This window comes from Sorex araneus, chromosome 3 (genome assembly GCF_027595985.1).
Source record: "Sorex araneus isolate mSorAra2 chromosome 3, mSorAra2.pri, whole genome shotgun sequence".
NCBI classification, from domain to species: domain Eukaryota; kingdom Metazoa; phylum Chordata; class Mammalia; order Eulipotyphla; family Soricidae; genus Sorex; species Sorex araneus.
Window position 1 is genome coordinate 121,383,955 of NC_073304.1, and position 22,644 is coordinate 121,406,598.

Sequence of the window (22,644 nt, forward strand, 5' to 3'; positions counted from 1 at the left end):
ACTATTCTTAACTGTACATAATTGGTTACTAATTCCTTATGGTGAGGATTTAAGGGGAACTTGATTGATTCTGTGCTTGGGCAGAAAATGCCCCTAATTATCAGTTCTCTGATCAGGCAGGCTTTTCAAACAATCGTTTGTTTGCTGGTTTTTTTACAGCAATTGTCTAGCACAGAGTAAAGGTCTTGGGTTCTGCGCAAAGGTCTTCGGCACTGTTCAGAGAGAGAGCTAAAGCAAGTTTTTCGTGATGGCTCCTGGCTCCAGTTTTAAAATGGTGTCACAGATATCAACCATTTCTATGGGGGAGAAATGTTTGGGGCAGGAAGCCTTCTTTCCAAATATCTGCCCCCACGTCTCTTCCCTTTCCTGAGTTATAGAGTCAGCTAACAAATAGGGGTTTCTCGTTCCTGAAGTGGTGTGGTGGGGGAGCCCACCTGGAGGAGCCTGACGGGGCCAAAATCCCCTTCAAAGGGAGGGGACACAACAAAGGGAAGTGGAGGGCCCCCAGAGAATGCCGAACTTACGGTGCTTTGTCTTGGCTTCAGAAGTTATAAGGCCAGAATGCCAAGCACTGGCCTTGCATGCAGCCAACCCTGGTTCCATCCCTGGCATTGCTACCTGAGCACTACCGGGTGTTACTAACCTCCCCCATCAAAAAAAACAAGTGATCTGGTGTGGTGGGGCAGGGGACGGCATAACTGGAGACACCGGGTCTGAAGGAAGAAGCCACCGGTCAAGCAGGGCAAATATCTGAACTGGAGGTTTGGAGCAGGATCAGGCCTGCAGGCAGTTTGGGGGTCCCCTTCGAATGAGAGGTGTAGAGAGAGGGGCTATAAGGAGGAGTTCAATCTGTGCCTCGGCTCCTGTCAGCAAGATGGGGAGAACAGAACAGACTCTGTCATTAAAAACACCCAGGATCGCAATGTTTTCCATGAAACTCTGACCCACCTAATAAAACAGCCCTGAATTTAGTTACCAAAAAACCAAAACCAAACAAAATCAAAAACCACCCAGAACCGTGCATGTCAGAACTCAAGGGGCCCTGGTTGAGGGGCCAACCCCAAGCCAGCTTCCCAGCTCCATGGGGGAGACTATGCACAGAGCCCCCCTGGGGGCCCCACCCTGGGACCCAGGGCTGAGTTCTGCCTGCATATGACTGACCTGTCACCACAAGGAGGACACGCCCGCCAGCCAGGAAGCACTGACCCAGCAGGGGGGGCTGGCTTCTCCAGTGTAAGGGGGATTTTTTCCGATTCAGGGTGACATTCCCACTGCCCCTCAGCCTAATGGGTCCCAGATGGCCCCTTGCCTCCCTCCCCCGGTTCCCATCCTGCAGACAGGCCCCTGGGACCTTCCTTCTGGTCACTATACCGCTTGGATTTACCGTCTTCGTCTCACCTCAGTGGCCTCACAGAGGTCAGTCTGAAGGAAGCTGTTTCCTCCTGGATGGGAACCAGGACGTGGAAGCTGGCAGATGGAGGGGAACAGAGGCCAACTTGCGGGACAGGGGGGCAAAGGAGGCCTGAAAAATCTGGCTGAGCTTGAAAGGAGCAAAGGGGGCGGGCGTGGGGGGTGGGGGTGCTCAGGTCAGTCGGACCCTGAAGGTTTTGGTCAGTTCTCAGAGTTCCCATCTTCCTTCTGCTTCTGCTCTAGCGCCCCAACCCCCCACTCAGCCTCCTGCTCCAAGTGGGGAACGTTTGAATGTGGCAGAAAGGAGATAGCCAGCGCTATTGTGGGGGCAGGAGGAGGGAGAGCGAGCAACAACCACCAGGAGCAAAGAAAGAAGCTCAGCGGGAGGAGCGCAGGGTCGGGCAGCTGCCCCAGGAGGGCAGAAATGCTGACTCACTACCTCAGGAAGCTGGACAGCCCCAGGCCTGACAGCAAAAGAGCTGAGAGCCTGGGGCATGAGGAGCCCCATGCAGCCCAGAGGGGGCCCCCCATCTCTGCAATGCCCTTTGAAGCCCGAGTTGGAGAAGGGGCTGTCAGGGAAGCCAACACACTTACTTCCTAGAGCAGTGGGAAACCCCTTCCTGGCAGCCCCTGGAAAATAGTCCCTTCTCCTGACAGGAACTCACTGGATAGCCCACTACTTCTGACAGGAAGCAACTCATTGGATAGACCCCCTCTCCTGATAGAAGAACTCGCTGGATATCCCCCAGTTCCTCTCAGGAACTCACTGGACAGTCCCCTACTCCGGACAGAAAGGAACTCACTGGATAGCACCTCCCCTCCCCAGTCCTGACAGGAACTCACTGGACACTTCCTGAACTAAAGGACTCACTGGACAGCCCCCCGCTCCTGACAGGAACTCCCTAGAGAGCTCCCCTCTCCTGACAGGAAGGAATTCACTGGGTAGCACCTTCACCCCCGCCCGAGTCCTGATAGGAACTCACTAGATAGTCCCCCACTCCTGATAGGAACTCACTGGACAGCCCCCACTGTTGATAGGAAGGAACTCACTGGATAGCTCCTCACTCCTGACAGGAACTCACTGGACAGACCCCAACTCCTGGCATAGGGAATCAGTGGACAGTACCCTTCCCCACACATCTGATAGGAACTCACTGGACAGCCCCCATTTCCTGACCAAAAGGACTCACTAAACAGCTCCCCACTCCTGACAGGAACTCCCTGGAGAGCCCCCCTCTCCTGACAGGAAGGAATTCACTGGGTAGCCCCACACTCCTGACAGGAGCTCTCTGGACAGACCCCACTCCTGATTGGAATTTACTGAACAGCCCCCCACTCCTGACAGAAAGGAACTCACTGGATAGTCCCCCACTCCTGACAGGAGCTCACTGGACAGTCCCTGACTCCTAACAGAAGAATTCACTGCCCTTCTCTCTCTCTTTCAGGACCGCCTGTAAGTACCGGTTGCACCTGGGCGCCACTGCGGAGATCCCCCACCTTGTGGTAACCGGGCCCCTGGTGGGGACACCGATACTGGCCCCCACTGTCCTCCAGAGGCACCCTGACCCCCTCTGCCCCACTCAGAGGGTCCCTCAGATGGTGCCTCCTTTCTGTTACCAACCCCTCCCCCGCAGGCAGAGCAGGTCCCCAACTTCAGTATGACAGACAGACTGGACTCCCTGTGAGCACAGCCCCTGGGGCTCCCCTATCCCCCCACTCTGGAGTCAAAGAAGAAAGAGCTCATCTTTGGGGCTCAGGCAGCGCCTCCTGGCTGAGGCGCCCTGGCAGGGGTGGGTGGAACTGGTGGTTTTTCTGTGAGAGGGCGGTAGCCTGGCTGTGGGGAGGGAAACACAGAAATTATAGGTGGCATGGAGCAGAGTAAAGCCCAGGGTGACGGGGGCCCCTTCCAGAGAACCTGAGACAGGCCCAAGGAGCCGCTTCCTCAAAGGCTAGGGAAGAGAGGCCAGAGAATGGCTGTGCCGAGAATGGGAGCGTCTCCATGAGGACAGCATTTGATACTCCAACAAAAGGCCTCGAGGCCGCTGTGGGCAGGCCGGTTGGAGCAAGAGTGCGGAGCCCGGCATCAGATCTCAGGAGCCTGAAAGCAGCCATTTCCATATTTCCCTGAGATAAGCCCAGAGCTGAATGCCTGTCTGGGCCCTGAGAAATCTGCCAAGGAGCCCACGCGGGCGGCCCAGCCCGGCCACCTGAGAGCCAGGGTGAGGGAGGGAGTGCCCCCACCTCAGGGCCCGAAAGGAGGCAATGACAAATGGAAGTGGGGCCTCATGTCCACCCCAGAGTCGCCATCCACCTTCTAGAATCTTCTCTGCCCATGGGCTAACCCCTCGCCTCTCTTGGGGATGAGTCCTTACCTCCCATGTGGCTGGGGCTGCCCCACACCTCTGGGCCAAGTGCCCGTCCTTCTGAGAGCTTGAGGTGGCCTCTTCAAAGAAGTCCCAAGCTGCCTGTCCAGGGTGAGCAAATGAGGGGGAAGTGTCCACAGCAAGGCCATGCCCATATGTCCACACTCAGCCTGGCGTCCGCGGGACTCCTGACTTGACCCACTCTAGCCGAGGAGGCAGGGGCATCCGGCCAGGCAGAAACGGTCCCCCTCATTTTGTTGTCCCTTTGCGGCAAAGACAGTCTGAGGCCAGAGGCAGGACAACCTGGCAAGGTAGCGCTGGGGCCGTGGCTGGCTGCTCCCCTCTGAGGGCTTCTCAGGGGCCCTGACAGGGGCTGCTGCATTCCAGGTGGAAACCAAATCGGGGCCAGTGCCCCGAGGAGGGTATGCTTAGGTGTCTGCAGTGCAGATGTAGCTGGTCACCGACATGCTAATGTTACCCTGTACTTCTTCACCCCATGGGAAAGCTGCACTCAGGCTGACATTTGCAGAGAATGTCTTAGGGATGGGATCTGGCCGGGGGGGGGGGGGGGAGGGCGGGGCTCGAGCCCAGGAATCAGCTATTTCTTTCTCCGGAGAGAAACAGGAGCTGTCAGACTTGGTTGAGTGGGATTCTCGCTGTGCCAGGCACTCCTGAGTGTCCCAGGATGCGGTGTAGCCACTGGGCACTAGAGCTCTGCCGTCTCTAGCTGTGTGACCTTGAGTTATTTACCCGCCTCTGTGCTTAACTTTTCTCATCTGAGAAATGGGATAACAATCTCATGTGCCTAATCAAGGCATATAGTTGTGTGCCTGTGTGTGTGTATACACATTTATTTGCATGTAGGGTTTTTGGGGTTTGTTTTTGTTTGGGGACCACACCCAGTGATGCTCAGGGGTTACTCCTGGCTCGGTACTCAGGAATTACTCCTGGCAGTGCTTGGAGGACCACCCCTCTGAGGGGTGCTGGGAATCGAATCCAGGTTGGTTGCATGCAAGGCAAGTGCCCTACCTGCTCCCATATATATATAGGGGGTTTTTTTCTACTTAAAACAAATTATTCCTAGGAATGGAGGCTTGCCTAGGTGTCCCTGAACAGTCCTTTCATGCTTTTTTTGTTTTATTCCCAGTGTCTTTAGTACTAAGTACCTCATGTGTTTCTAGCCCACTTTATATCAAGAAACATTTTGGGGTGGTTCACGAACAGAAAATTGAGTCGGTGGGGTGGGTGGAAGTCAGGAAACGCTGCACTGAGGGACTCAGGGGCTCCCATGCCCCATGAGGGACAGAGGAGGGGGAAGCAGAGGTGCGGGCACAGAGCTGCAGGGAGCTCAGAGCGGCCTGGCCTCTAGGGTCGCACCCCGGGCCCCATCTGGGTCAGTCCCGAGGGGAAGGTCCTGTCCGGACAAGGTAGGGCACTCACGGCCCTGCTCTGGAAGACGGAGCCCTTCCCCGGACACGGAGGCAGGAGGGGCTATCCCAGGCCCCAGCCACTCCTCTTCTCTGGCAGCCTCGGGCTTGGGTCTGTGCCCAGACTCTGGTTAAGGAGGATGCTGGTGCCGGGCTGGCTTGGTGGGGGTCTGGGGCGGCAAGAGGCTGGTCCCTGTGCTTCCTGTGTCTGCCCTCGGGCCCTGTCGCCTGCCAGTCTGAACTGAGCTCAAAGCACGGGACACAATCCCCTGCATGGGAGCTACCAGAATCTTCCAGCAGAATTTTCAGTGAAATCCAGCAGAGGGAGGGGGATGGAAATGGGTCGTGTCCAGGAGGGCGCTGTCCAGTCTCCCCCAGGGCCCCCTGAGCTTGGCTCTCGGTCCAGAGTGAGTGTGTCTGAGCCCACTTCGCCTGCTGTGAGGGGCCGATCTCGAGGCCCCCAGCACCCCAGCCGCCCCCTGCTGTCAGTGGGCAAAGTGGGGCTGGAGCGTGGGAGGGGGAGATGTCCCAGCCAGCCCCCGTCGGTCCTTCTGCCCTCCAGGCCTCTCCTCAGCCACTCACATTCTTCACTCCTTGCAGCACATGTGGATGTGATTGCTCTCCCTTTTATGAGATGAGGAAACCGAGGCACGGGAAGGCCAAGCAACTTGCTCAAAAGGTCACTGAGCGGCAAAGCCAGAATTTGCAGAGGGGCAACCGATGCGGGTCAGCCCTGCTGTGCCCCAGAGCCAGACCCCCCGCCTCTACCAACCAACCCTGCTCCGGCCAGAAACCCTTCCCGGGGCTCTCTGCCAATGCCAGGCGCGACCTGGTGCCCCGCTGAGACAGCTCCAGGGGCAGCTTCTCAGCCACTCTCTGGTCCAAACACACAGTGTTCCGGGGTCCCAAGCTGTGTCCTTTGGCTCTTAGCATGCCAGTAAGAATTGGCTTCAGGCATAGGTTTTGCTCTTTTCTTCTATGGGGGGAGATGTCACATCATTCTGTGGAGTCTTTAGACTGTGCCCAGAATTGTGCTAAGCAGGAGGATGGGGGTCCCACAGAAGGGATTTGGGATGAACATGTGGTCGGTGGGGTCAGGCTCCCCCTGTTTCCTGGGACCCCAGAGAGGCTGGGGCCAGCCCAGCTTCCCACCCAACACTGACCCATCCTGCAGAGAGACGTCCAAAGTGAGTAGAGGCTTGCCCTCACTGTCCCCACCAAGAGGGGAGGCTCCCTGGGCCCCCTGCCCTCTGACCTGGCTCCTCTGTCATTAGTTCTGACGTGGCAGGTTCCACGGCCGCCACCTCACAGACCTGCTTCACCACAACTGGCTCCTGGGTGACAGGGCAGGGCGCCTGCCCCCTTCTCCCTCTGGGCCCTCTCTCAGGCTAGCACAGGCATGCATGGGGGTGCCCAGAATAGAGGTGCTGAGACAGAAAAACTCAGAGAGGGGTCATGCTCATCTCTCTGTACCCTGTACCTCCCCTGGGCCTGGCCTGGAGAGGATCCCCCATGTTATTTATTTTGTGAATAAATAAATTTGTGACTGAGTGAAATGAATGAATGAATGAGTGAGGTGAGTGAGTGAATAAATGAATGGTTGAGTGAATAAGTGAACAATTGCATCAATGCATGAATGAGTGAATGATTAAATAGGTGAGTGAATGAATGAGTGAATAAATGAATGGTTGCGTCAGTGCATGAATAAGTGAATGATTAAATGGGTCAGTGAATGAATGAATGGATGAATGAGCAAGTGAGTGAATCAGTGAGTGCCAGAAGGGAAGCTTAGTGTCCAAGACCTTCTCTTCACACGGGTCCTAAGTCGCAGAGACTCGTGGGGCCTCGCGCAGACCCCCTGAGATTCCAGTCACTGGCCTTTGTCAGCTTCTCTTTCTTCCCCGTTTCTTTCAGGGCCCAGCTGGGAAGCCCGGCCTCCCGGTAAGCTCCTCTCATTTCTCCCTTCCTTTTACTTGGCTTTCCCCTGTGCGGGTGGCCATGCTGGGGGGCTGCTGCCTGCAGGGGTCCCTGGGTGAGAGACCATCCTCTGGAATTGCTGAGACTGAGGGTGCCGCCTCCTCTGAGCCAGGAGTCTGCACCGGTCACTTCAGTTCCTTCAGCCCCTCCGGGGCCACCCCTAGCGGGCTGTCGACCTTAGCATGGGTAGACAAGGGCAGCCAGGGGCCTCCTGCGAAGCACCCGCCCCCCACCGCCCCTCAGCCTGTCCTCCCCGGTGAGAGGAACCCCGAGAATTCGGTGCCCCTCCCGTCATCATCCCTGAGCTCTGCCAAGGAGCTGGGAAAGCTGGTCGGAAATCAGAGACTGTGGTTCAGAAGCAGACGCTGAGTGGGAGGCTCTGGCTCCCGGCCCCACCGGCCTCTGCCGTCCCCATTCGTGTGACTCTCTGAGCACTCAGTGAAATGGGCTTTGTTCTTCCCGCTTTATGGATGAGGACAAGACCCATGGGTAGAGATACCTTGTCTGACTGTCCAGGCGGCCGCTGTAAGATGCTGGGGCCTGGTCCCGGGCCAAAGGGCCAGTTCCTGTGCTCAAGAGCCAGCCTGGGGGAGATCTTCTGAGACCCTTGGACGGCGGCTCTGAGCAGGGGCCTTAGTACTGGGTACCAGGGGCCCGTTCATGGGGGGCGACTTGGGTAAAATCCCACGGTCAGTCAGAGGGCCGATGCGAGGCACAGAGAGCGTGAGGCAAAACAGTCTTTGCCTCCCTCCACCTAAGTCCCCTTCCAAAGCTCCCAGGCCCTCCTCAGCACCCCTCCAGCCCCGTCGCTCCTTTAGGCACGATTCATACAGTCACCTCTTGAGTAGCCCAGCAGCTTCTAGAATGCATGCCCAGCAGTGACTTTCTCCATAAAATGTGTGTGGGAGGATGTTTGGCCAGACAAGGAAAAAATCTCCCCTGATGCAGGAGCCCCGGAGCAAAGGAGGATGGGGAAATTGGTCTCAGAATCCAGGGAGGGGAAACCAGGTGACTGGGGGGCACGTGGGCAGGCCAGACCAGGCTGCTGCTGACAACAGCCACCTTGAAAAAGCATTTGGGGCAATTCCCAGATCAGAGAGTGTGCAGTTTCCAGCCGCCGGCCCTTCCACGCCTGCCCCTCACCCATGGTTTACAGCCCCCGACTGCAAAGAACATTAATATTTCAAAGATACCAAAACACATACTCTGAAATAGCGTTCACAAGCCCCAGAGTGAGTGGGCCATGGAATGTCACAGTCAATGGCCCGTGGGCCTGGCAGCCTCAGCAGTGAGGTGGGGTCTCTTCCCCCACAGGAAGGGATGGGGGGGACGGACCCAGAGAAGAGTCACTGGTTCTGGCCCCTGTCAGCCCAGGGAGTGCCACAAGCAGACTTGCTATGAAGGTCAGTAGCGCAGGAGCCAGGCACTGGGGTTAGCTTGCCGACAGCGTCCACGGGATATCCCAGCAGCCCCTGCAAGACCCAGTTGGTCACAGAAGCTCAGGAGACACTGGTCAGTGCTGCCTTCGGCCTCCCTTTGGGAAAGTCTGATCCTGTCACCCAGACCCAGTTAACCAGATCCGCATCTCAGAACCCACTGCTGGCTCTGATGTGTCTACCTGTATCTCGGGGTGCTAATTGTCCTTGGAGGCATCTTGCCTCAGCAGGGTCAACACGCACAGGATCGCCCCAGGAGCGTCTGAAGCCTTGGGACACGTGCCCCCAGATCTCTCCTACACCCCCGGCCCCTCACAAATCCTCTGATTGTTTGGCCGTCTTCAGTGTCTGTCCTTCCAGGCTCTTAGTGAAACCCAGGCTCCACCCGAGACTTGATGACGTCCGCACACATGATTGCAAAAAAAGATTTTTCTACCCAGGGGGAGGGACAAAACGTAGTAAGCAGATTTCCAGAGCAAGAAGAGGTCAGTCCTGGCCACGAAGCCCAGCCGTTCCCTCAGTACCCCCGAACACGACATCGGTGGGCTTCGTCCCCTGGTTCTTTGTCCCTCCTGTGCCCCGAGTGGCCGTGAGAAAGGACTGTAGGGCTGAACTGTCCCTGATGCTTCCTCAGCTGGGACCCGGAAGGGGTCTAGGAAGTGTGGGCACAGCTCCCTCGCTCTGGCAGGATCAGCCCTGGAGCAGTGATCCCCCCACCGGTCTTGTGGCAGTGCCACTCAGCCCAGCTCTGGGCCCAGAAGGCGAGTGTCCAGGCCAGCGCTGGGATGTTTGTGGACACAAAAATGAAAGGAAGAAAGGGCCTGGGGTCCTTGATGAAATGCACAGGGAAACTGAGGTCCAAGCTGAGGACCAGACCCATCTTCGGGGGTTCTTTCCCTGGCACCCCCCTATGCCAGGAGGGCAGAGCAGGAAATGAGCGGGATGGTGGCTGATTGAAGCTGTGGGCAAGCTCGCCCACACAACCCCTGGGCATCCTCTTTGCTATGTGGGGTGAGGAGGGGTGCCTGGGGTCTTTGCACGTGGCCCAAACCACTAAATCTAATTGTTTCTGCCTCCTTCATCAGGGTGACAAAGGTGCCATTGGGATGCCAGGACGTGTGGTGAGTTCGTGCATGCTCTGCTGTTCGGCACTTAACCGCTTGCTTGCCCACACTGGCCTGTCCTCCACACCATGGCAGGGGACACCCAGACCCTCCTTCCCCCTAGAGAGAGCCAGGCTTGGAAGGACATTTCAGACCTCGTCTACCACTGTGTTCCCACCTGCTTACGGGGCAAAGGGCCAATCCCAGGGGGAGAGAGGTAGGAGCCCCCCTGGACCGGGCGAGGACTCCCACCGCTCTGTCCCTGCCCCCGAAACTGCAGCCTAGTCTCAGTCTCAGTGAACAGGCACTGCCTCGGGGCCCCTGCCCTAGAGCCAGCCTCCAGGCTAGATGAGTGGTCCAACGTGCCAGGTTCTGGCAGAAAAGCAAAGATGCCCCAGAGGTGAGAAGTGCGGCCTAGGAGGTGCTCCCTGCACCCCAGTTTTCCCTGGAAGCCTCCGGACGATGGTCTCAGCAGCCTAGGAAGGGCAGTGCAGGCCTCCCAGTGGCCTGAGGTGGTCGTGGCCACACTGGCTCAGGGACGATGAACCTCCCCCTGTGCTTCTCCACGTGCTTTGCTTAGAACCCCCACCCCCTACCCCGAACCCCGTTTCTGAACTGTGTTGGCCCTACCCCTGCTCTGATATTCTTGTTTGGCTTTGTTTGGGGGCCACACCCAGCAATGCTCAGGGCTTACTCCTGGCAGTGCTCGGGGGACTATATGGGATATTGAGGGGGTTGAACCTGGGTCAGCCACATGCAAGGCGGAGCTCTACCCATGGTCCTATCACTGCAGCCCAGATTTTTTAATGAATTTGGGTTTTGTGGCACACCAGGCAATGTTCAGGGCTTTCTCCTTACTCTCTACTCAGGGATCACTCATGGCAGTGGTTGGGGGGCTTCAGGGGTGGAACCCCGGTCCATCGTGAACAAGGCAAACAAGCGCCCTGTGTGCTGTATTATTGCTCTGCCCTGGCCCTGGCATTCTTTTGTGAGTTTGCTGGCCTGCTACCGAGAGCAGCAGAAGGTGTCTGAGTCTCAGCAAACACATGACAGGGTGGCTGCCCGCTGGGCCTGGCATGGAGGAGTCTGACCCACTCGGCCTGTGGGTCACCCTAAGAGCAGCAGGAGGCGGGTGCAGAGCACGCGCTTATTTTTCACATGGGGAAACTGAGGTATTAGGTCTACCCCGAAGTCCTTTCCTGGCAGGAAGTGGCTGCCGAGGACTTGAACCCAGGCGGCAGCCAGACCCCAGCCCTGTGCTCTTGGCCCTGACCTTGGCCTGTTCTCAGGAGGATGCAGCCTGCAGGGCTAAGTTCTAGAAGCCAGGACCTTTCCGAGTTGAAAAGTGACCCCTGTCCCAGAGCTCTGAGGTCCTCACGGCAGCTGTGGGTCCGAACCCGAGGCCAGGGGCCCCGAGCAAGCCCCTTGCCGGGAGACCCTCTCCCCACTTGCCACACGGGAGCTCCCACCCACCCTGGCCCATCCCTGACTGCCCCGCTGCCCTGGGTCCCGCCAGCCTGTCTGGGCACTCAGCTGGCCCGGGGCTGGGGCATTGCTGGGCTCTGTCCCTGGTTCTGTCACTGCCCGGTTCTGGCCTGCCGTGGCAGGGCCCCCTCTCCCTCCAGGAAAATATTCCCAAGCTGCTTTGGGCCTTTCCTACTGCTGTGCCCTTGAGAATGTGACAATGGGCCCATTTGGCGGCCTGGGGGGAGGCCTGACCTGAGAAGGCCTGGGGTGGCCAGTGGACCCTTCTGTGGTCCCCAGTGGCCACCGTCTCTGGACAAGGTGGAGAAAGGCTCTCTAGCCACTAGTGTCGGTGGACATCGGGACCCGAGGGAACCCCCAGTTTCCTTTCAGCCCCATGCTCTGTCCTCCTGTGTGCTGCCCTGTGGCCCCAGGCCCTCATGTCCCCACCAAGGCCTTAGCTGATGCCCAGCTGACCAGCCAACTATGGGCCCAACTCACCTACAGGCCCTGTGGCCAGGGCTTCAGCAGGTTTCCAGACCTGGGAAGGCCTGCCATTCTCTCTCTCTCTCTCTCTCTCTCTCTCTCTCTCTCTCTCTCTCTCTCTCTCTCTCTCTCTCTCTCTCTCTCTGTGTGTGTGTGTTTCTCTCACTGTTTCTCTCACTCTCTGTGTTTCTCTCTCAATCTCTGTATCTCTTACTCTGTCTTTCTCTCTCTCTCATTCTGTCTCTCTCACTCTCAGTCTCTCTCACTCTTTTCCTGTCACTCTTGCTCTCTGTCTCTCCCTTGTTCTCTCCTGCTTTCTCTCTTCTCTCACTCTCTTGATCTCTGTCCCTCTCTGTCTCTCACTCTCCTATTCTCTCACAGGCTCTCTTTCTAGCCTTTGTAGATACAAGACACATGCACACACACACATGCACGCACACACGCGCATACACACATGTACGTGCAAACACATGCATGCACACCCACGCGTGCGCACATGTTCTCTGTGTCTCCGGCCCGTTTCTCTCCCCAGAGTGCCCTGCAGGGCTGGCGGGGGAGGCCTTAGCTGCCTGCGGCTCTGCCGGCCGGGGTGGGACCCTGTGTCGGCATCTGTGCTTCGTTTGGTCTCCTGTTTCACGGTGGAGCTCTGTGGTTGGTCCTTGTGCCGGGCCCAGATGCCGTGTGCGTGCCTCTCTCATCCTCTTTTTTTTCTCCCCGCTCTGCTCCCCGTACCCCGCGTTGCATGTGGCCGCCCCAGGGAGTAAAGGGCCAACCAGGCGAGAAGGTGAGTCCACAAGTCCACATGGGTCCTCCTGCCCTCCGCCCCGGCCTCCCCCCTCCCAGTGGACTCTCCTGGCCCCCCCGGCCTGCACTGCCCCCAGCCTCCCGAGCAGCCTCCTGTGACCCAGTTTCCTAACAGCTTCCACACGAGTCTCAGGACTCCTGGGCCGCCGTCCCAGCTCCCCTGTCCCAGTGGAACTGTCTCTGGCCGGGGCTGCACAGGCCTGGTTCCTGCCCAAAGGCATCGCCCTGCACGAGGCAGAAGCCCAGAGCTGCTTGGCTGGCGTCATCCCTGCCACCCCGGGTGCTCCGGGCTGACAGACTCCCTTGGGGCTGCCTCAGGGCTGCAGGGCTGGAGCCTGTTGGGAAGCCGGAGCCCCAGGTCGCAGGGCTGGGACGTTGGTTCTGGGTTCTCCAGGGTTCTTCTGGGTTCTCCAGAGGGGGTGAGCAAGGCCTGGAGGCCTCCTGTGCCCGCTCAGGGCCCCCGTATGTGCCCTGCGCTGAGGACCCCACAGAGACCCCCAGATCTGAAATACGAGTAGCCCCACGGTCACCTCAGCTGCCCCCAGCTTGTCACTCCACATCTCCAGAGCATTGCCCCTTTCTCCCCGTGACCCATGCCTGACACTGGCCGCCCAGGAACGCCCGGCTGCTCCCTGTCCTATAAGGAAACTGAGGCACAGAGAGGCAGATTCACATACCCAGAATCACACAGCAGAAAGAGGCAGAGGCAGAGACAAGCCCTCGTGGACCCAACTCCAGACTGGGGCCCCCCAAACGAATGACTGGCCAGGCCCCTCTGCTGAGGCCCAAGACCCCACAGCTGTGTGAGGACCAGAGTCCAGGTCTGCTTGGGCCGGGTGACCCTGAAAGCACCCCCAGGCTCTTTCGGATGTTCCCCATGTTCCTGTGAGGCAGGTGCCTTGTTGGGAGGGGGAGGGAGAGAGAGGGAGGGAAAGAGGGAGAGGAGGGAAAGAGGGAGGGGGGGAAAGAGAAGGAGTGAGAGAGGGAGAGGGAGAGAGAGGGAGAAGGAGAGGAAGCACAGCACCTCTCCCTGCAGGGTGCTCTGGAGCCCATACCCAGTAGCTTGTGGGAAAGTGACAGAGTATGTGCAAAGGCCCGTGAGTCAGCCCTGGCCCCTGGGTGCCCTGAGGACTACAGGCAGCGCCTGGCACAGCAGAATCAGGGTCCTGGACATTTTCATGCCCTGGGACCCTTGGTCAGAGGGCTGCCCTGGCGCCCCCGCTGGGGTGGGGGAGGGGACCCTGACTCCCCGGGCTGGGCACAGTCCATAGTCTCACCCACTCTCAGCACAGCCCATTTGTCCTTCTCCCGTCACCCCAGCCCTGCCCCCCCTGCACACGCGCATTTAGCTCCTGCTCCACTTCCACCTGCACTTGTTGCTCCCAGAACCCCCCGCCCCGGAGGCTGTGGGTCCCTCCCGGCCCCATGACTGGGCACAGAGGGTCCCTCGGGCCGACGCTGTGCGGGATGGGCTGCTAGCACCATGGTGTGTCCCTCGGCCTCCACCTACAGGGCTGTCCTGGGACGAACGAACCTTGGGGGCTTTGGGATGGACGTGATGAGTGGGAGCAGGTGGGCGGCCACGGGGGCAGGCCACCGCTGAGCTGAGTGTCCCCCAGTCCCCTTGCCATGCGCCTGCCCCCTCCCTGGGTTCCGTGCCCTCCTCCTTCGGCCCCCCGCCCTCTCCCTTCCCGCCCCGCACAGTTCCTCTCCTCTCCCCAGCCACTTCTCCTGGGCCCCCTCCTCACCCCTGCAAACACTTCCTCCTTCCCTGGCCTCCCCGTGTCCCCCTGGTCCACTTCCCTACCTACCGCCTCCCCCACTCCTCCTCTCCTTACTGCCCTGCCCCCCTTCTCTGCACCCCTCTCTCCCACAGGGGGCCCCAGGCGACGCCAGGATGTCCATCATCGGCCCTCGCGGCCCCCCTGTAAGTGGTTTTGCTCTTCTTGGAGGTGGTGAGTTAATGTAAAGGGTCTGGGGGTGGGGAGGAGGGGGGACGGGGAGGGCCGGCCGCCCCCATGTGATGTGATGTGATCCCTGGGCCGGGCTTCTGTTGATGTTACAGAAAGTGGCCTGCCGAGATGTCCCTAAATTACAGCCTCTCCGGGCCCCCCCCCCCCCGAGCCAGCCCTGACACAGCAGCAGCTGCGAGGCGGCCCCGCTGTTTACACGCGGAGGAAGGAGCCGGCTCCTCCTGGGGGTGCAGGGGTGCGGGGTGGGCGCTCCAGCTGTCCCGGGAATGAGTCTTGTTTCGGGAAGCCCCCGGAGCAGGTACCCAGAACCCAGAGTCACTGGCCTGGCACCTCCTCCCGGTCTCGGCAGCCCCCAGCCCCCATCTTGGGGACACCCTGGGCCTGGCCCGTGGCTAGGGGTTTGGGAAACAGAGACCCTCTCTTTGGCCAGGACAGCTGGAGGGGACCCAACGTGAGTGACTGAGTGGACGGGCAGCTTTTCTCACAGACACAGCACCAGCCACTCCTAGCAAACCGAGTGGGAGCACCCCAGGCCCCCTGAGAAGGGGAAGCCAAGGGTCAGAGGAGCAGTGGTGCGGGCGGAGCCCCACTTAGCATCTGAGATGGGGTTTGGGCCCAGCATAGACACGGTAGCCCTGAGTCTGGCTTACTGGCCCCACCCTGGCACGTCACCCAGGCCAGCCCCCAGGCTTGCACCCCAGGCGGCTGTGCTGGGCAGAGGCTAAGGTCCTCTGGGCGGTTCAGATACCCAGAAAGTGCGAGCCAGTGGCTTGACGGCTCATGCAGGCTTAACCCCATTGCCATAGCTGACCCCCTTGCCCCTGGCCACCGCCCCTGTGAGCTGGATGGGGGCACCGTGGCATGAGTGTCCCGAGGTCACTTGCTTTTGATAAAAGTGAGGTTTAGCAGGGGGCCAGGGGTGTCACGCAAGGCCACAGAGGAAGGAGAGAGTCCCAGGGTGCCACTGGGAGGTGGGACGGGAGAGTGATGCCCAATGCAGGCGGCCCTGGGCGCCATCTCTGACCATCAGCTCTCGCCATGCTGGGCACCCCAGGGCTCAGCCCCTGCTGGACGCATTGCCAGCAGAAGCCTGCCAGTACCCCTAAATGTGGCATGGCCCCACAGCTGGACACATAGAAACCTAACCAGGACCCACCTCCTGCCTGGGGTGACTCACTGAGCACTAGCGGCATCCCAGGCTGGGCAGCTGTCATGGCCTAGACCAAGGAGACAGGCACCTTGCCCACTTGGGCCTTGTTCTCTCTGACCCACCCACCGGCCTGTTTTGCAGAGGAACACTGGGCATGTGGTCACCCCATAGACAGGGCTGGAGTCTTTGGGCCCGGCTGGCAGTCATCACAAAACCAGTGTTCCTGCTGCCTTCTCCTTCCGTCCCTGCTAAGCTCTACCCTGCCAAGGCCGTTCACCCGAAGGAAAGGCCCGTCTTCCCTGCGGGTGCTCAGAGACTGTTTATGGCACCGGGAGCTTCCCAAAGCCCAGTGTCCTCTGCCGGGGCCCGTGTCTGTGCCCACCACCTAGAGGACTGGGGCCACTGTGCTTTCCTCGCGGAGCCCCTGGACATAGGGCCTTTGGCTCTCACGGGCAAATTCTCGGTGGCTAGTGTTGGCCAGGAGTTAAGCAGCTTTCCAGGAAGATCCCAGAATAAATGCCACTGGCAGAACCCGCCATGCCACTCTCAGGACGCACCTGCCCCCACTCTGGAGCTGGCTAAGGGTCTGTGCAGAGGAGAAGCCACCCAGAGGGTGGCTCCCGTTACAGAGGGGAGTCTAGAGTGCTGTGCCCTGTTAAGTCAGGGGTGCCCGGGGCTGCAGAGGCTGGCTCGGCAGGCACAAGTAGGGCCTCAGGCACGTCCCCCACCTCAAGGGGACTGTGTCCACTCCCTGAACACCTCCATAGTCGCCGCAGGGGCCAGGAGGAGCTGTCTGGCCCTCCAGACCCCCTGCACGTGGAGGCGGTCCGAGTCGGGTCTCCTCGTCTGTGAGGACTTTGAAATCTTCATGTGGCTGCTACTGCCCAGCCCTCCCGAGCTGGCGACAAGGAGGATCCCAGGCCATGCTGTGGGAGAAATGGGCCGTTCCTTCCGGAAGAAAGCGAGGGCGAGGCGGTGAGCTGTGAGGAAGGTCTATGCACAAAGGCCCACGACGGGAGGTTGTGAGTCGGCCCTCCCTCCTGAGAGTGTGGGGAACACAGCCACGGGGGCACGGGAAGCCAGAAGGAGCAGCCAGTGCTGCTGTTGTGTCAAGGAGCGTGTGTGGCATGTGTGTGGGGTGTGCGTGAAAGTGTGTGCATGCGTGTGTGTGGAGTATGCGTGGGCTCCCGGAGGGCAGACTCTGGCCCTGCACAGACTCTGGCCCTGGCTACATGTAGACGAGACGGGTGAGATGATGGGCTTTTGTTTGGTTTTAGAGCCAGACCCAATGATGCTCAAGGCTCTCTCCCAACCCTGCACACAGGAATCACTCCTAGAAGTGCTCAGAGTACCATATGGAGTGCCAGGGATCAAACCTAGGTAGACCAAGTGCCAAGCAAGAGAGCCCTCGGTGCTGCACTATCTCTCTGGCCCTGGAGAGATATTGGGGAGCTGTCAAGGGTGGTGCTGAAGAAAGAGGAATTGCAGTACTCCTGACTGCGGGCTGAGTGGGTGTGTATCTGTGGGGTGGCAGGTTCGGGCAGTAGAAAGTGTGGCACGTTGAATGTGGAATGTTCAGAATGTTTGGAGCCTCCACGGAGGTGTCTGATAGCCGGGAACAGGTGCCGTTGTGTTGGAAATCTGGGCATCCGCCCTGGTGGCAGTGTTGGAGCCACAGAGAATGGTGGCTGTTGCCCAGGCCCATGCCCTCTGCTGCACGCTCCCCTTCCCCAGCCACAGAGGTTCATTTCCAGAGGCAGCTCCCTGGGGAAGACAGCACTGACCAGAAGTGGGGAGAAGACTAGGCTAGGTCCGGGCAGATCTGGAGGGGACCTCCAGGGTCAGACAGAGAGAAGGGGGACATTGGTCAACCTTCCCAGCTAGAATCGTCAGCCTGGATGTGTGGCTTTACACCACACCAGGGGCAGGTGGGAGGCAGGAGCAGATAGAACCAGGAGCCACAGGACTCTCTTCACCTTGCCACGGGACCAAGGGAGGTAATTTCAGGGCATCAGTAAAGCTTATTTCCCTGGTTCTCAGATTTCCTGGTTACTATCAGTCAGTGAACTGTCTCCTGATCAACCTATAAACATAAAATGGTCTAATCCTAGTGATTATATTTTTGGCCTTGGAGTCCATCAAAATAACGTTCCATTTTATTTGTGGGGAAAATGAGCTTGCATGGAAGTCAGAGAAGTTCTAAAAAAAAATAGAGTAAGCGGGCGGGGGGGGGAGCTGGAGTGATGATAGCACAGCGGGTAGGGCGTTTGCCTTGCACGAGGCCGACCCGGGTTCGATTCCCAGCATCCCATATGGTCCCCTGAGCACTGCCAGGAGTAATTCCTGAGTGCATGAGCCAGGAGTAACCCCTGTGCATCGCTGGGTGTGACCCAAAAAGCAAACAAAAAAAAAAAAAGAAAAACAACTAGAGAAGAAATGGAGAGGCCAGAAATGAAGCGAAGGCACCCGGGGAACTTGACATCTGGGAATTTGGTCCGTGACAAAGGCTTTATTTCACAATAGGAAGAGAAAAATAAATTGTTCAGGAAATCAAACTCGGACTACTGCCATTAAAAAAATAAAAAAGATAAAACAAAAGCAAACATTTAAAAAAATATATGTGAGTCTCTACTTGTTTAGCACCTATGAGGCTCCATTCCAATGAAGTAAAACTTTGATATAAACCATGAAGTTGAAATAAACCAGAATAAAGGCATACATGCATGTTTTATAATTCAGAATAGGAAGGCCCTTTTTCTTTGAAAGATTTTAGATGAGGGCCTATAGGCCCAAAATGTGCTTCACATAGAATAGTAAGTACTATTAAAACTTTTTATTGATAGAGTATGCTTTTTAAAATTACTTATTTTTAAATTTAATCACAGTGAAGGGCTGGAGCGATAGCACAGTGGGTAGGGCGTTTGCTTTGCATGCAGCCGACCCGGGTTTGATTCCTCCGCCCCTCTTGGAGAGCCCGGCAAACTACCGAGAGTATCCCGCCCGCCTGGAAGAGCCTGGCAAGCTACCCATGGCGTATTCGATATGCCAAAAGCAGTAACAAGTCTCACAATGGAGATGTTACTGGTGCCAGCTGAAGCAAATTGATGAGCAACAGGATGACAGTGATGACAGTTATGACAGTGAATCACAGTGAGATAAAGTTACAAATTTGTTCTTGATTGGGTTTCAGTCATACAATGTTCCAACACCCATCCCTTCACCCGCACACATTTCCCATCACCAATGTCCCCAGTTTCCCTCTGCCCTACCCCCACCGCACCCCCTCTATGGCAGGCATTATTCTTCGGAAAAGGCCCTTTGGAACATGACCCCAAACCCAGAGCCAGAAGGAAAACTTGATAAGCTGTGGATATACATGTCAGGCTTCCATATGGCCGAAACTGTACTGTAAACAAGAGCAAAGATAAACGCCGCATTTGCAGCACAGAGCAGTCCCAACGGGTTCCTATGCTTGACTAATCGCTTTGCTCAAATCAATCAGAAAAAGACAAACAGCCCAGTGGAAGAGATCAGTAAAGAATACAAACAGGCCATTCACAAATAAATCAGACAGGCCAGTAAACACGGGAAGGGATGTCCGACCGCAGCATCTCGCCCTGCAGATGTGGGCTAGGACCACCCCGGCCCCTCCTCTCCAGGAAGTGAAGTACCAGTTTCCACTTGGTCTATGACAGCATTCTTCCCAACATCCCCAAAAAAGCCTTGGTTAGCCCCTGCATGTGGTTCTGGCCACAGGGATGCGTGCCCCTGACCAGGGTCGGCTCTGTCATTAGCAAACCGTGATTATCCCTCCCATGTAAACATTCTTGGGATGGGGCTGGGAGCTGTTCCTTGGAACCCCGTCCTGCTGACCTTTCCCTCGGGCCTCTCGTGTCGGGCCCAAGTTGAAAGTTTACACTCAGAGGTCTCAGGGGTTACCCTGCACAGTTTCCGGGTTTTCTCCTTGGCCCTATTCTTAGCATAACTCTCCCTCGAGAGGAGCACGGCCGGGGCGCTTCTGATCTCTGTGGCATCTCCTCCTTCCTGAACGTTCGGGTGCCAGCCACGGGCCCTCCTGAACCTTCGGCTCAGTCCAGCTGAGTCCCTGCCCCTCCAGTATGCCCGCCTGCTCTCCCAGCAGCTCGCCTGAGTGTCCCCCACATGCCTCACACCCGCGGCTTCAGAGAGGACCCACATGTTCTATCCAGGTGGCCAGGTCACAGCTGATGTCTGCAGAGACGTTCCTCTGGCTCGGATCTGGCTCTGAGAGCAGCCGGGGCTTGGCGAGCCAGCACTCCTGAGCTGGGTGGGGTCACACGCTCCCCTGCTCTGTTCCGTGTGCCGGGCTCAACGCAAGCCAGCACACATGGCCAAGGACAGCCGCAGGTTTCAGGAAACTTTACGGCCTGCCTGTGATTCTGTGGCTCCTACAGGGGTCCTCGTGTCCCCATTCTATCAACTGAGGCACAGGGAATAGAGTCACGTGGTCTCAGCCAGTGAAGCTCAGGGAGGGACTGCACCTCTCCCGGTCAAGGCGGTGACTCTGCCAGGCACGTGCCAACTTGGGGACTCCAGGAGAAGGGGTGAGCCACGGTACCCAAACATCGAGGTAGCAAAGGAGCCGCCACGATAGCTCTGGTAGACCTTGACACAGGCCACAGGGACAGACCCCAGCTGGCGGGAAGGAGGTGACGATCCTGTTTCTTAGTCCTTCCCGCCTGGGTGCACAACCCTGAGGGGCCCCGAGTCTCTCGTCATGAAACATGACCACAAAACCAAGAGCTGTGGCCGGTGACCCTCCTCCAGGTCTCCCACCTGGAAATCCATCTGTGCAACGGCCTGACTCATCAGGGGAAGCAGCGGGAACTGCCGAGCCTCCCCCAAGGACCGGGGGGTGGGGGGCAGCCGGGGTCCTGCCTGCTAGCCCGGGCAGGGGAAAGTGAGCCAAGTGGGCCGCAAATGCTTGCTGAAGGTCAAAGTCCCGCGAGTCGCTGACATCCAGACCATCTCCAGATAAGTGGCCCTGGGCTGTGATTGTGTGGCTAGCGAGGACAGGGGGGGTAGGGCCGAGCCCCCGCTGTCCCCGAGGTCCCCACCTTCCACGCGCCCCACACGCCCCATTCCTTGTTTACACGTAAGCTCAGGTGTAGAGCTTCTGAGGCCGAGGGAGCATTCCAGAAGACCCAGGGATACTGGCTGGCTGTTACCCGGCCCCACCCTCAGTGCCTGGATACCTAGAACATTCCATGCCCTTCTCTCCCCTCCCAGCCTGCTCACGGTGCTGAGTGAGGGGCACCTCTCTGGGCCCGGGGGAGTCGGGCAGGGACTCGGGGGTTGCTCCTGTTCCTCCTCGTCACCCTTGCCTCTCTCTCTTTCCAGGGCCAGCCGGGCACCCGAGGCTTCCCCGGATTCCCGGTGAGTGGGGGGAGCCAGCCTGGCCGGCCCCTGCACCTGCTCCCGCAGCCTTGCCCGGAGAGCCGCTGAGGAGCAGAGCCGGGCACTCGGGAGGACAGGGCCCCCGGCAGAGCAATCAGGGCCAGCTGGGAAGGGCAGGGGCCCCGAAGGACACTGGGATGTGGGCCGCCCCCTCCATTTGGTGTCAGGTCACGCATGAGGAGGCTCCTGCCCCAAGAGAGGCTCTGAGGGGAGGGGAGGAGGGATCTGCCCCTGTTTCTGCAGCCCTCAATGCTGGGCAGCCCCTGGAGGCCTGGAAACCCACCACCCCCTCCCCACTGGGGACCCACAGCGGGCTTGAGTCTCTGCTGTCCACGGGGGTCTCCCTCGAACCCGACACCTGCACATCTGCAACACCTCCTTCCCTCACTAGGACCCGGGGAAGGTCTGCTGTTCTCATGCCCTGTTAGGAGGGGAAACTGAGGCCTGGCCTATCCCAGGGTCACATGGCCCGTAAGTGGCGAGCAGGCCTGAGCCCTCACATATTGGGTTGTAACCCCCTGGGCAGGGCCAGGGGCTGCCCGGGGCTGATATCCGTCTCCTTCTGCTTTCAGGGCCCCATTGGACTGGACGGCAGGCCGGTGAGTGCATCCGTGGGTGGGGGGCGCCGCACCCCTCTTCCTCAAAGGCCCTCAGCCTCTGTCTTTGCAGGAGTGTCTGGCCCTCCTGGGTCTGGCCTGACACCGCTGGGACGCTGAGGGTCCCTGCCCCAGTCCGGTGCCTCTCTCTGTGCACTCCAACCCTCTGGCTTGGTGTCAGGCTCGAGGGGGAGAGGAGAGGCCCCTCCACACTTAGGAAGGAGTGAGCTGGGGGTGACTGGGCCCCTCCGTTGCCCTCAGGGGTGCCCCACATGTGAGGGCAGAGATCCCACGGCCTGTCCCACCCACTCAGTCTTTCCTGAGCGGGGTGGGGAGTGAGCGAGGGAACAGGGAAGAAATGTGCAAAAGCAGAGGCTGGAGCCATAGCACAGCGGGGAGGGTGTTTGCCTTGCACACGGCCAACCCGGGTTCGATCCCATCTGGTGACTTGAACACAGAGCCAGGAGTGGGTCCTGAGCACTACTGGGTGTGACCCCCACACACACAAAAAAAGAAATGTGCCAGTGAAGCCATCAGGGATGTGGGGACCACACGTGGCCGGGCTGGGGGTGGGATTGGGATGGCCAAAGGTGGACCTGGTTCATCCCCTTTTTCCAGGGTTACTCCGGACCCAAAGGAGAGATGGTAAGACCCGGCTCGCCTGTCCCCGGGAGGGTGGGCGCTGCCCCCACGGCCGACCCAGCTCAGTCCTCACCCCCACGCAGGGAGGCGGGGCAGGCACAGAGTGGTCCAGCAGAAGGCAGAGAAAGCCTCGCGTGCTGCCCGGGACCCCTTGCCCTCAGCACACACCCAGGGGACATGAAGCTGGCAGCAGGCCATGAGGAGATCTGCCAGAGCAGCACCCACTGGCCCGGGCACACCCCGTGAAGCACCTGGTGCCCCCATCCCTCCTCCGGCCTCTCCTTTTCCTGCAAAGGCTGTTGAGTGCCTCTTACCTCCTCCCCCTCCCCCCTCTCCCCTCTCTCCCATCTCCCAGGCTCCCCCTTCCTCCCATGGCA

At 58.8% G+C, this 22,644-nt stretch overlaps 1 protein-coding gene across 1 annotated transcript in view; it reads left to right on the forward strand.

Annotated features, from left to right (window-relative positions):
- The window catches only part of LOC129403487 (collagen alpha-1(XIII) chain-like), a 137,660-nt gene that overhangs the window by 63,819 nt on the left and 51,197 nt on the right, over nucleotides 1-22,644 (forward strand). The window contains exons 6-12 of the mRNA XM_055132134.1: nucleotides 7,115-7,141; nucleotides 9,699-9,734; nucleotides 12,424-12,450; nucleotides 14,347-14,397; nucleotides 20,973-21,008; nucleotides 21,602-21,628; nucleotides 22,244-22,288. Of these exons, the coding sequence (XP_054988109.1) occupies nucleotides 7,115-7,141; nucleotides 9,699-9,734; nucleotides 12,424-12,450; nucleotides 14,347-14,397; nucleotides 20,973-21,008; nucleotides 21,602-21,628; nucleotides 22,244-22,288 (249 nt within the window). The remainder of the gene's footprint in view (nucleotides 1-7,114; nucleotides 7,142-9,698; nucleotides 9,735-12,423; nucleotides 12,451-14,346; nucleotides 14,398-20,972; nucleotides 21,009-21,601; nucleotides 21,629-22,243; nucleotides 22,289-22,644) is intronic.